The sequence below is a fragment of the Podarcis raffonei genome, chromosome 6 (assembly GCF_027172205.1).
Source record: "Podarcis raffonei isolate rPodRaf1 chromosome 6, rPodRaf1.pri, whole genome shotgun sequence".
NCBI classification, from domain to species: Eukaryota; Metazoa; Chordata; class Lepidosauria; order Squamata; family Lacertidae; genus Podarcis; species Podarcis raffonei.
Window position 1 is genome coordinate 40,476,329 of NC_070607.1, and position 12,130 is coordinate 40,488,458.

The 12,130-nt window shown below is 39.7% G+C and overlaps 2 protein-coding genes across 3 annotated transcripts in view; one reads left to right on the forward strand and one right to left on the reverse strand.

The window, feature by feature from the left end:
- Nucleotides 1-845, forward strand: part of LOC128415692 (cytochrome P450 2J4-like) — a 34,990-nt gene extending 34,145 nt beyond the window's left edge. The window contains exon 12 of the mRNA XM_053392270.1: nt 558-845. The gene's annotated coding sequence lies outside the window, so the exon portion shown is untranslated. The remainder of the gene's footprint in view (nt 1-557) is intronic.
- HOOK1 (hook microtubule tethering protein 1) overlaps nt 1-12,130 on the reverse strand; it is a 55,748-nt gene that overhangs the window by 9,093 nt on the left and 34,525 nt on the right. For both annotated transcript variants that reach the window (XM_053392259.1, XM_053392258.1), the window contains exons 7-17: nt 11,343-11,402; nt 10,311-10,394; nt 7,730-7,896; nt 6,686-6,826; nt 5,257-5,458; nt 4,266-4,376; nt 2,476-2,563; nt 2,335-2,395; nt 1,256-1,396; nt 641-734; nt 147-181 (exon numbers count right to left, since the gene is read on the reverse strand). In XM_053392259.1, coding sequence (XP_053248234.1) covers nt 147-181; nt 641-734; nt 1,256-1,396; nt 2,335-2,395; nt 2,476-2,563; nt 4,266-4,376; nt 5,257-5,458; nt 6,686-6,826; nt 7,730-7,896; nt 10,311-10,394; nt 11,343-11,402 — 1,184 coding nt within the window. The remainder of the gene's footprint in view (nt 1-146; nt 182-640; nt 735-1,255; nt 1,397-2,334; nt 2,396-2,475; nt 2,564-4,265; nt 4,377-5,256; nt 5,459-6,685; nt 6,827-7,729; nt 7,897-10,310; nt 10,395-11,342; nt 11,403-12,130) is intronic.

A 12,130-nucleotide genomic window follows, 5' to 3' on the forward strand; every position in this document is an offset into this window, starting at 1 on the left:
ATGGCATCACCACTCCCTCTCCTTCCACAGCAGGGAAGGGACAGAAGACATGAATCAACTTGCATATAGTCAAAAAATCTCTCATGCTTTATGTTTACACACATACAGCACACTAAAATAAAGTATATGCTAATCTTGTAACTTACATATGTGCTGCTATCTTCTGCTTCAGCTTGCTGGACTATAAAAACAAGTAACATTTATTAGGTCTTATCAGTCATATACAGGACAGTAATTTATTCCCAACAGTAACCAGTTCTAGTAGCTGCAGATGACACACACAGGTGCTAGTTTAGTGCTTAATGATTGCTTCCAACAATGTAATGTTGGGAGGCCTCTCTCCAAAGATGACTTAAGCAAAAGGTGTTTTTTAATTTTCTTTATCACTTATTCTCACCATCACTCAGGAGGACTAAAGAGATTGTTTTGCATGTGAAACTCAGATTCAAGTTCCCCACCTCCTTTTTCAAAAGCTTTTTCTAATCATTTCAGAATGTTTGCTTTTCGGTTTGTTTTTACATTTTACATGGCTAAAGATATGTTTTCATTTTAAATAGAGCCTTCAGCAACAAAACCATGGTGCTAGGACAACAAACAGCAGGAAGCTGTATTATGAAAACTATCCCCATCTAATACCTACCCCTTCCCCTTCAGTCTTGGATTCTTGTTCCTGCAAGGTCTTCTGGAGGTCCTCAATCTGCTGCTGCAGCTCTCCAACCCGCTCCTTGCTCAGCCTACGGAGAAGCATTTTTTAAAGAACACAAATGTTATATGTACATCTAACAATCCAATTGCTAATCGTCAGAATTCAAGTATAAGAAATAAAAGAAGTCAACTTTCTGGCAGATTTGACAGCTGCTTTGTCCTTTTTATTTTGCGTTTTTGCACTTATTCGGTATTTATCACCCACTGCTTGTATGCTATATGTTTGGTTATGAGTCCTGCACCCATTCTATGGTAGGTTTCCCCAAAAAATCAGTCAACAAACTTTGGGTGGAAGTCAGTGTCATGCTAGAAGAATGTTCTGCCTGTGCAAGCACTGCAGCTTGTTAGGCGGAATGACCCCCCTGTTCCCACATGCCAGTTTGGGGAGTTCTCCCAAACCCCCATGGCCTGAGCCAATTTCAGGAGGCTTATAGCGGGGAGCAGAGAGGGGAAAGACCAGTCATGCAAGGGAAAGTCCTGGTGCAGGGCTCCAGCAGACGGGGTTCATTAGTCAAATCCTGCCCTTTTAAGTGGGGGGGGGGGAGGATACCTGTTTTCAGTCTCTAATTCATTTATTGTTCGATGCTTTTGTTCTAGCTTCTCTTGAAGCTCCACAATTTGTTCATTTTCTGATCCCTCTTGTTGCAAGTGGAGCATCTTGTTTTCATGCTGCAGCCGGATGAACATTTCTCTGAGGTTCAAACACAAAATTATAAACAAAGGTGTTTTACAAGAAGTTTAGCTTTTATCAGTGGCATTTCCCCCACAAATATATATAACGAGGCATTCTACGTTACAATGTACAGGTATCAAGTATGGTTGTAGAACAGGTCATATGATATTATTTCAATTTCACTCCAGTAAAAAAGCCTTGACTCAGAAATTCAAGGCTGTTAATACTATACAGTGGTACCTCATGTTACGGATGGGATCTGTCCTGGAGGCCCGTCCATAACATGAAATGCCCACCGCTCGCGATTTAGCACTTCTGCACATGTGCAAGCAGCGAAACCCAGAAGTAACATGTTCCGGTACTTCCGGGTTGCCATGGGACGTAACGCGAAAAGACGCAACTTGAAGTGGATGCAACACAAGGTATGACTGTACTTTTACCTAGGAATAAGTCTCACTGAATTCAATGGCCCTTACTTCTGAGTAAGCATGCACCAAATTGCACTAAGTGGTAGTGATAGAACGGTTCAAGTACTGTAGAGCTTTTTAACACTCGCTTCCTGCTTTAAAGCAGCTCCTAATTAAAAGAAAAGAAAAGTTTGAACACTAATATTAAGTTGGAAGGGGTGAAATCAAAGAAGCAGCTGGGAAGTGGGGCTGGATATCTTTTTCTCCAGGAAGGAAATTTAAAATGATATTGCCTTCTGGATTTGGGCCCTAGAAGTAAAGTTTCACACTGCAAAAAAATGTATGAAGTTGTCCATAAGAATCCAGTGGGACTTTCTATATTTCATTACAGGACAAGTTTAGGACAAGTTTATACAGCGAATGCATTATGAGATATGCAAGTTTAAAACATTCACTTTTTCCATTTATGGGAGTATGTCTTTTCAATTATTCAGTCACACGACTGCATTCCAGCTCTCATTCTGCAAACATTCTAGGCTCCTTTCTTACCTATATTCCACAGGCAGAATTTCAGCAGCAAGATTTTCGTAACTTTTCACAGCAGATGCATCTGAAAAGATAATAGTAAAGTAATAAAGCTATCTATAGCTTAAAGAATAACATGATTCCACAGGAAGGAAACACATATACCCGTTTGGTTCAGGTGATCCTGCTGCATCTGTGAACACCTGAGCTCTTCATTTGTCTCTTTCAGTGCATCACGCTGAACTATCAATCTCTGAAAATAAAACAAAGTTTAAGAGTGGTAAATGTGAAATGCATTTTTTTCTCTGTCTATGTTCTATCTGTTTTCCTCCCGGGGTGTCAAGTGAGACTCCTGCAAAATTCCGAAATGGCTGCCCCCGCTCCAAGTTCCATGGTGGCCCCGTGAGCATGCCACAAGGTGTGTTGGCATCAGGCATAACACGTCTGCATGCCCCACAGCTTGCATGAATGAACTGCCACGGAAAAATTCCTGTAATGAGTCACTGCGAATTGGGCAGCTCCCAGTACTGGCACCACCACCAAGGTCTCCCCTGGTGATCGTAGAGTACAAGATGGTTGACATTTTTAAGTACTTTGGCTCCCAAGTAATTTTGGGCTTTATATGCTAGTATTGTCATGCTGGCCACATGACCTGGAAGCTGTACACCGGCTCCCTCGGCCAATAAAGCGAGATGAGCGCCGCAACCCCAGAGTCGGCCACGACTGGACCTAATGGTCAGGGGTCCCTTTACCTATGCTAGTATTAGTACCTTGAATTAGACCTGGCAGCTCGCTGGGAGCCAGTGCAGTGCTTTCAGGACTGGTGATACATAGCTTCACTTAGCTCCTCCACTTATCAGCATGGCTGCAGCATTCTACACTAGCAGCAGCCTACTGTCTTCAAGGGCATTACAGTACTCCAGACAATAAGTTGTAGAACATGGACAATGGAAGCCAGGTTAGTTTCTTTATATTTTTTTGTTAGCTTCTTTCTGCTGAAGCTTCCCTGCACTATAATGAGTACCACTCTAGAGAAACGCACAGCATTCAGGTGTTTGAGGGACTGTAATGGATAAGGAGACCTGAAAACCTGAAATCTTACAAACATTTCATTCCATTTTGTCTCACCTCAAATAGGTTGGGGCCTATAGCTGGTAGAAAGCTGGCAGAAACATTTACGAATACTTTAACTAAATTGACCTAAATATAAACCTTGGCTTTTTCTGGTTAAACCACTGTTTAAACAACTATTCAATGTTTAAGAGCTCATAAACCAACATACAATCTGCTTCAACTAGGAACGGGAGTGAAATTAAGTTGAGGTGAATCTATCAAATTTGCAAATTCAGAAACAATATGAGAACTGAAGCACAGCCACCCTTCAAAACTTTGCAATGTAGTCCTCCAACCAAAATGTTTTTGACAGCACATGTATTAGGGGAAAGTGTACATAAAAGTGAATATGCTAGTGAAAATGACGTGCAATAATACATTATATTAGGATAAATTGATTGCAAAAAAAAAGTTTTGACACTAGTCAAAACTGCATACAAAAATGTGTTAGGAGAAATGCACACTATAACGCTAATGAATTTTCATGAGCTTTTTTTATAATTGCAAATTGCTGTAGAAATATGGAGAACTGAAGACTGGAAAAATGAGAAACTGAGCGATTTGAAACTGGCAGATCCTGTCAGCCCTGACTTCAAGCAGTATATTTGCTGTGTTCAGCAAATCTCATTTTTATACTATTTAATAACTATTTTAATTACAGCATTGCTACCTTCTGCCTCTCAATCTCTGCAGTTAAATCCCTTGAGATTCAGAGGGTTACATTACTTGGCAAGAAGAGAAAATGGTCCCCATCAATATGATATCCGCCTACCTATCTTGCATCCCAGGTATCTGGAGAAAAACATACGAATACATTTCTATTACACTTTTAGAAGCTGTACCTCTTTCTCTTTAATTAACGCATCATGCTTCTCTTCCAGTCGCTTCTGTTCAAATGCTAGTGTATCAGCTCTTTTGGATTCTTCAGAAAGTTTGTTATGAAGTTCTTGGACCTTGTTTGAAAAGGCAAACACATGTTGTCTTAAAGGGCTTCTAAACTGGTTTATTTAAAAATTGTTCTAAGGGTGGGAGTGGGGAAGAAAGAATACCACCATCAGAATTTAAGTGTCATTTAACATGAATGCCTTCATGAGTTCTAATAACCAGGTTTGCACTCCCTTTCAGCAACATTACAAACACCCTGTTTTAATCTAATAATGACTTTGTGTCCAACGTTTAGCTGTTCATTTAAAACATTTCAGATGTACCCCTGACCACTATCTCTTTAGCAAGCAGACAAATACCACACTGTATCTTCAACTTCCAAGTCACCAGATTCAGCCGGTATCATTTGAATTCTTTAGTGGAATATTCTACAAAGAAATATCCTTTTAATTTCTTTGGAGCTAAGTACCCTGATCCAGCTGCTGGCTGTAGGCATGCAAACTTTAGTGGGCACAATCAGCACACTTATAGGGGTTGCATCATTCATTTTCATGACGGGGCAGCTCTCTGTGTGTTCTTCCATAAACACAGAGTCCACCTCTGCAGTGGAGTACACTTCTAGGATGCAAAAGGAAAACAGGAAAGACCTCACAGCAATATATGTGGATTTAATACATGCAAACTGCTGCCCCTGTGCTGTCTCTTTAAAGATATGAGGGTAAATATTGGAGTCACTGTGCACTGGCAAGTGTTCCATTGGGGGAAATAACATACCATATAAATATGTGGCAGGAATGGAAGCTGCTGCAAATTTGGGGTTGGCATGGTGGCAAGGCTTAAATTTACATTTGAATCAATTCTGATCCAAACACCACAACCTATTAAGAGCTGAAATAATAAGGAAAAACAGAAGTACAAAGAGGATGTGAAGCAAAGCTTATCTCTTACCTGCCTTTTGTAAGTTTCTAGCTGTGCACGGGCTGCGTTGGCTTTCTTCAGCTCTTCCTCTAGGCTAACGGTATTGTGCATATACATCATATTTGTTTCCTGAAGCGATTTCACCTGTCTGCGAAAGTCATTCAGGTCCTCCAGTTTTTTGCGGTAAACCTCAACGGTTGACTCCAGCTTGTTTGTCTTGTCAGCAAGCGTCCTATAGGAGCAAAGCGTCCTGTGTGTGTCTTTCTCAGAAATATGGGCACTACAAAAGTTGAGTTCTTTAAAAAATCATGTCTCTAACTGCTTCTAGTGCCAGCAGATACCCAAGAGTAGAATGTGAACTAATGTGGCAAACATTTATTCTTTAGAATTTTGTTTTTCATAGAATGATACAAGCCATGGGGCTCAGGCAGAGAAAGCTCCCAGCTGAGATATTAGGACTTTTTTTACATAACACTATTTGATGGCGATGAATCCTCAAGCAGAATTCATGATGGATCGCCAATGTAAATGAAATATGCATATGGGCCTTAAGAGAAAGGTTAGGCCTCTATTCTCAAAACGGGTTATTACACAAAATAGCTGTTGTACGACAACAAATACAAGGGCAGGCAATATTTTTTTTCTACATCCTCTCAGGCGTATGCTAGAGCTGATGATGGGTGGAGCTGGAGACAAAAGAGTTCTGGATTAACAGATCTAGAATAAAGACGGCCCTGCTTCAATTGTCACTATGGACCCTCAGATTAGCATTCTCAATCCTATTCAGGCAGACTCTGAAGCAAGTCCTGTGTTGGATAGGGTTACCTTCAACCAAGTATACAGAAGGTTTTAGTGCAACATGCCAATAGAGCTCGCTCCGTCTCCCTCTCCCTCACACACACTTCATGGGGTCTCCACTTACTGTTACTGAATCAGGATATAAGAAACCCAGGTAGCCAATATTATGGTGCAACATGGAAATGGAATCAGTAAATTTATTTATCCTAATAAAGTTTAATCTATGGTATAACACTAAACAATTTACCTTTGCTTTGACTCCCACACAGTTATGGGAAATAGGATATGGTGGTGGTGGGATATTACTTTTCATGGCATATAAGGTATCCTATTTTCTTAAGTTATCAGTTACATGCATGAAGACATATAAATAAAAAAATCCATGATAACATCTCTTAGTTCTTGGGATATTTTTCATTTTCAGGACTAGGACATTAAATATCACTTAGAATAGTTTTGGCAGCTTCAGTGATACAAACCCTTAATTAACATGTACTATATTACAATGTAATGTTCTCTATTGATCTCTTTAAATTTGCTCATTCATGCAGGATTGATTATTGCAAAATAGAGTACTTCAGTTTATAAGAAATTCCAAGCTTTTTCAAACTGTAGAACTGACACAGCCTTCAGCAGGAGTGAAATTTGATTTTTAGCATACCTAAGAACATCAATCTCATCTTTTAGAGCCCTTGATTCTTCTGCCAGAGAGGTCAGTTCATCATTCCGATGCTGAAGCTCAACCAGTTGTTTCTCAAGTTCTTCACAATGAACACGATAATCATCTTTTGCAGTTTCAAGCCTTTACATAAACAAAATAGGATTACTGAAAATATTTCCCATTAGTCCCTTCTTTAAACACAAGTCATGTGTATTCGTTTACCTTACTGCACATTTATTGCAGTGGTGAAACAATAATATTTAACAGTGTTTTATCATGCAAAGGGCATTTACAAAATTCCTTATGTGCATGGATACAAAGGGCAAGTTTATATAGATTGGCTGTCCTGTCTAAATAACAACATTTTTAAAATGTAGGTTTTGCACCTATTCTGTTTCTAGTCTACTCATAAATTAGATTAAGATGATGGATAAACTAAAGCTATTAAGACATAAAATAAAAACAAATAAGATAAAACAACAGATTACAATAATTAAAAACAGCATAATTATGGTAGATAGGGCCACAATAGGAGGGGGAAGGATATTTCCTTTGCCAACAGCCTGGTGGAAAATGTATATATTTTTTACACAAGGCAAAAGAAGAAGAGGAAGAAGACGACCACCAAGTAGTCTTTCTAGCTTTCTAGCTTTTCTACAGATTGCATTCCACAGCTTAGGTGGAACTACTGAACAGGTGGTATCATTAATTCCTAAACTATGAACTGTCCTTAGTGGCAGAACCCTAAACAAGGCCTCTTCAAGAGATATTCACGAATGAGCAAGTAAATATGAGAGAAGGTATTCCACAAGCACACTTGGCCCAGGCTGTTCTGGCTTTATAAGTAAAGCCACTGCAGCTACACAAAAATTAGAGTAACATGATATGACTGGCTTACTTCTACTAAGAACAATCAGGCTGCAGTTTCTGTATGAGTTGTAGTTTCTGAACTGTTTTCAATGACAACACCATGGAGTGCATTAAAGGAGTCCATTTAAGAGTTTACTGGAAGTGATAGGGCTATCAAATGACAACAATCCATACCTGAAATTTTCTTCCTGTAGTTGCTCTAGTTGCATTTGTGCATTGAAATACTTCTTTGCAACTGCAGTATTTGTATCATCAAGAGAACCATCCAGCTGGTCCAATCTGTCATTCATAATCTCATTTTCAGACATCAAACTGCTCTTTTCTTCTTGAAGGGCAGCCACCTAAAGAGGTAGAACCCACTTCAGGATTATAGTTCATCCATCAAAACAGCTGACGAAAATGTACAGGTAACTGACCCCAGTGAAATAATGTGTTTCACAAAGTGCAGTTTAGCAGCAAAAAAGATTTTTAAGTGGTTGCCTTTGCTAAAGTTTTATTATCTTGTATTAAATTATAGCATGCTTGTTTTTATGTACATAATCAAATTTTGTAGAAGAAAGTCCCATTGATTTTATTTCAGTGGATTTGTGTCTTTAGGGCTTTGGGCTTAGGCTGAGTTCCAAAGTAGATCTTCAGTTCATAAGGCAGCTACTGCCACTGCGCTCTTACCCCAGACAGTTGTAGTAAAACCTTTCATGAGACAAAAAGCCTAATCACTCAGGCTTCCATGTGCTTATGAGCGGCAGTTCTACTGCCTTGTGTGGCTCAAATTCTTGCGTTGCTCTTTGCAAATCTACACATGGAACTGTCATGTGGCTATTTTCTCTCCACTTGCAGCAATTCAGATCTTGGCTGGAAATACCTTAACTTTGATTACACTGCAAGTCCTATCAGCCACAGTAGCAAAACATTACCTGCATGGAAAGAGACATTGCACTTCTGCATATTAGATGCTGGGATAATCAACAAGGGGAAGACTTCACCGCCATGCTTTGTTTTTGAATGAAAAACCAGAAGGACTCTAGTCTGATCCAGTTTCCAGGCAATTTCCATTCCCTCTGCATAAGGATGCAAGAACTGCCATGCTAGATCAGGCCAGAGTCCATTCAGATAAGGTTACCAGGGTACAGCATAAGTAGAAATAAAATGGCATGAAGAAGTCTTAGGGAGAAAAATATTCCCAGGTTGGTAAACTGAAGATATAAACACTACATGGTACTAATACTCAGCAGTGAATGGCTATGGCAAAAATGAACTCCTGGAGCCATAAGACAGCATCATATACAAGAACATGCATTTTGCAATTATTTCTGAAAACGCTGCTAGCTAAGAAATGGGAACACAACAGTAAGTATATTAACAGTCATAAAGGAGCCGCAGATTAAAAGAACAGAGCTCTTAAGCCTTTTCTAGTAAAAGCCATTGTGTTAATTTTAAAATATCAAACGTCAGAGCAAGTCACATGTTAGTTCATTGGTACTTAGAATGCATTGTGCTCTTTGGGTTACTTTTCCCTGAAACAAAAAGAAACCTACCTTTCATAAATTCTTGTAAAGAATCATGGGAGACTGAGACCTTATAAGTGAATTTATTAACAATTAGTTTAAGCAAGAAGTAATTTTTTTCTTGATTTTCAAATAAACATATATTCAGTATATCACAGAGGCATTCGTTAATTGTGCCAGGCTAGCCAAAATATATTTTACATTTTTTAGACTAGAGATAAGCAAGGTCAGGGTCAGGATAGACATTCAGCACTATTATTATTATTATTATTATTATTATTATTATTATTATTATTATTTAAAAATTTACATTTCCCAAAAAACTTAAGGTGGATTACACAGACATACTGTCCCTCCCTTTAAATATTCAGCCTATTCCATTACTTCTCCTTACAGTCCAATCCTATGCGTGTTTGCACAAAAAAAGATTTACTAAATTCAACAGTGCCAATTCCCAATTAAGTGTCCACAGAATTGCAATCACTGTCATTTCTACCTTCTGCCAGTTTAAATAACAGGAAATGTGTCCCTTTTGCAATGTTGGGTCAACTAGCCTTGCTAGTCAGAATTCAGGCAGAAAAGGTATTTAGTGCATTTGATCTATAAATTCCTAATTAAAAACTCAATTGCACAAACTACTAACCGTAATGCAAGACAGAATCAAATGGCTGCCACAAAGGACAATATTACACAGTAAATAAGGTACATCCAACAATGGCAGTGAGGAGCACAGATGGACATGTCTGGTTAGCAGATGCTATTAAAAAACTAATGGCTCTTCCCGTTCCCTGAAAACAATGGATCTCTGAACAGAGCATTACAGAGCACTACTGAAACTGCTACAGCCTTTTGAACCATTGCACGAGCACTTTAAGGCACTTTAAAGTGAATAATTCTTCTGCTGGCATAAAGTCACAGATGGTGGCCTTATGCTGCTGCTCAAACCCCAGCCAGAAAAAAGCACTGCAGCTACATGGAATAAAGTGATAATACATATTATCCAAGTTTCCAAAATGAAACTCTGGCCTCAGGAATGCAAGAAGAACCTGATATACAACCTTCTTCACTATAAGCAGAGATGAGGCATTGCACGATGAACAGCACAACTCACAAAAAACTGTAGAACAGAAAAATCAACTATGTGAATGCTATAAAGGGGAAACTGGCAGAAATGTGATTTTGAAAAACTATCAAATTTACAAAATTAATCTGCTTATAGAAAAGCACTTAGGAACAAAATATGAGCTTACCTGTAGGTCTAGTTCTTGGCATCTTTGTTTCAGCTCTTCTTTTTCTGCTAGTACTTCATTGAGTTCTTCCAATGTTCTTTTCAGCTTCAAAATGTTGGAGAGTTTTTGTTTTCAGTATAAATATATATTTAATGACCATACATACCCAGCATCCCCCTACTGTGAAGATGATAGACAGGCACCAAATAACTAACACAGAACGCTGGGTAAATGGAAACTAAGTCTTAGGAAGTGTGACCCCTCCCCTCCCCTTCGATATTTGGTTCAAATCTGCTTCCTTTGAAGGCATTAGCCTGAATTTCACCTATCCTCAAATTATGGTGCTTTTAGTTACAGTGGTGCCCCACAAGACGAATGCCTCGCAAGACGGAAAACCCGCTAGAAGAAAGGGTTTTCCGTTTTGGAGGTGCTTCGCAAAATGAATTTCCTATGGGCTTGCTTCGCAAGACGAAAATGTCTTGCGAGTTCCTGCGGGTTTTTTTCCCTCCCCCCCCCTTTTTCCCAAGCCGCTAAGCTGCTTATCAGCTGATCCGCTAAGCCGCTTAACAGCTGATCCGCTAAGCCGCTTAACAGCTGATCCGCTAAGCCGCTTACCAGCTGATTCGCTAAGCCGTTTAACAGCTGATCTGCTAAGACGCTAAGCTGCTTATCAGCTGATCCGCTAAGCCCGCTAAGCCGCTAATAGCGCTAATCCGCTAATGGGCTTGCTTCGCAAGACGAAAAAACAGCAAGACGAAGAGCCTCGCGGAACGGATTCTTTTCGTCTTGCGAGGCACCACTGTATTCTAGAACTGAGACATCCAGGCCTTCAGGCTGTGAGAAATCTGAAAACCAGCCACACCTTGCGGTCATGGTCCTGGGCAATTCCCACTGCAGAACTCAAAGATCATTTCATTCAGTGACCACTGTGTGGCTCTTAGGACAGAAAGAAATGACTGGGTGAACACAATGATAAATCCACTAGGTGGAAACTTATGGTAAAAATAAAATAAGGGCTTAAACACTGCTGGAAACATTACATATAAAAATTACCTGTTGCTCCAGATCGCCAGGCAACTCACTTACAAAGCCCACTATTTCTTTGCTCATCAACTGCAATGTTTAAAAAAGAAGAAGTGATGTACAACATATTTCTCTAAGTTTTAAACTAATGTCTAAAACCTTGAGCCCAACTAACAGTGCCCATCAAAAACACACATAACATCTTTATGGGTTTCTAGGTTAGAGGCAGTTCCAGTTGTGTTCTTAAATCTCTTCAAATAAAAATAGCCTTTTTGCTATTGATTATATGAGGTATACTTTATGCTGACCCACAAGACATGTGTTAGCTAAAGGTAAAGGTAAAGGTACCCCTGCCCGTACGGGCCAGTCTTGCCAGACTCTAGGGTTGTGCGCCCATCTCACTTAAGAGGCCGGGGGCCAGCGCTGTCCGAGGACACTTCCGGGTCACGTGGCCAGCGTGACAAGCTGCATCTGGTGAGCCAGCGCAGCACACGGAACGCAGCACAAGTCCTAGGCGCTGAGGTTTTTACCCACAGCGCCACCCACGTCCCTCCTATGTGTTAGCTAAAAGCCATCAAAAATTTCCGTTTGTCTTGTCATGTTCTTTGTCTTCGAGATGCCAAACTGGCACAAACAATCTGAATCAGTCCAGTTCATAGATCGAATTGCATTTCCCCCTTTAAGAACACTTCATTGGAGATTTTCTAAAAATATCAAAACATAAGACACACACATCCAAATTTAGATAAATATAACATGGCACTTCCTATGTGAAGTTTAAAAAGTGCAATGCTCACTAAAGCTAGATACATTTATGC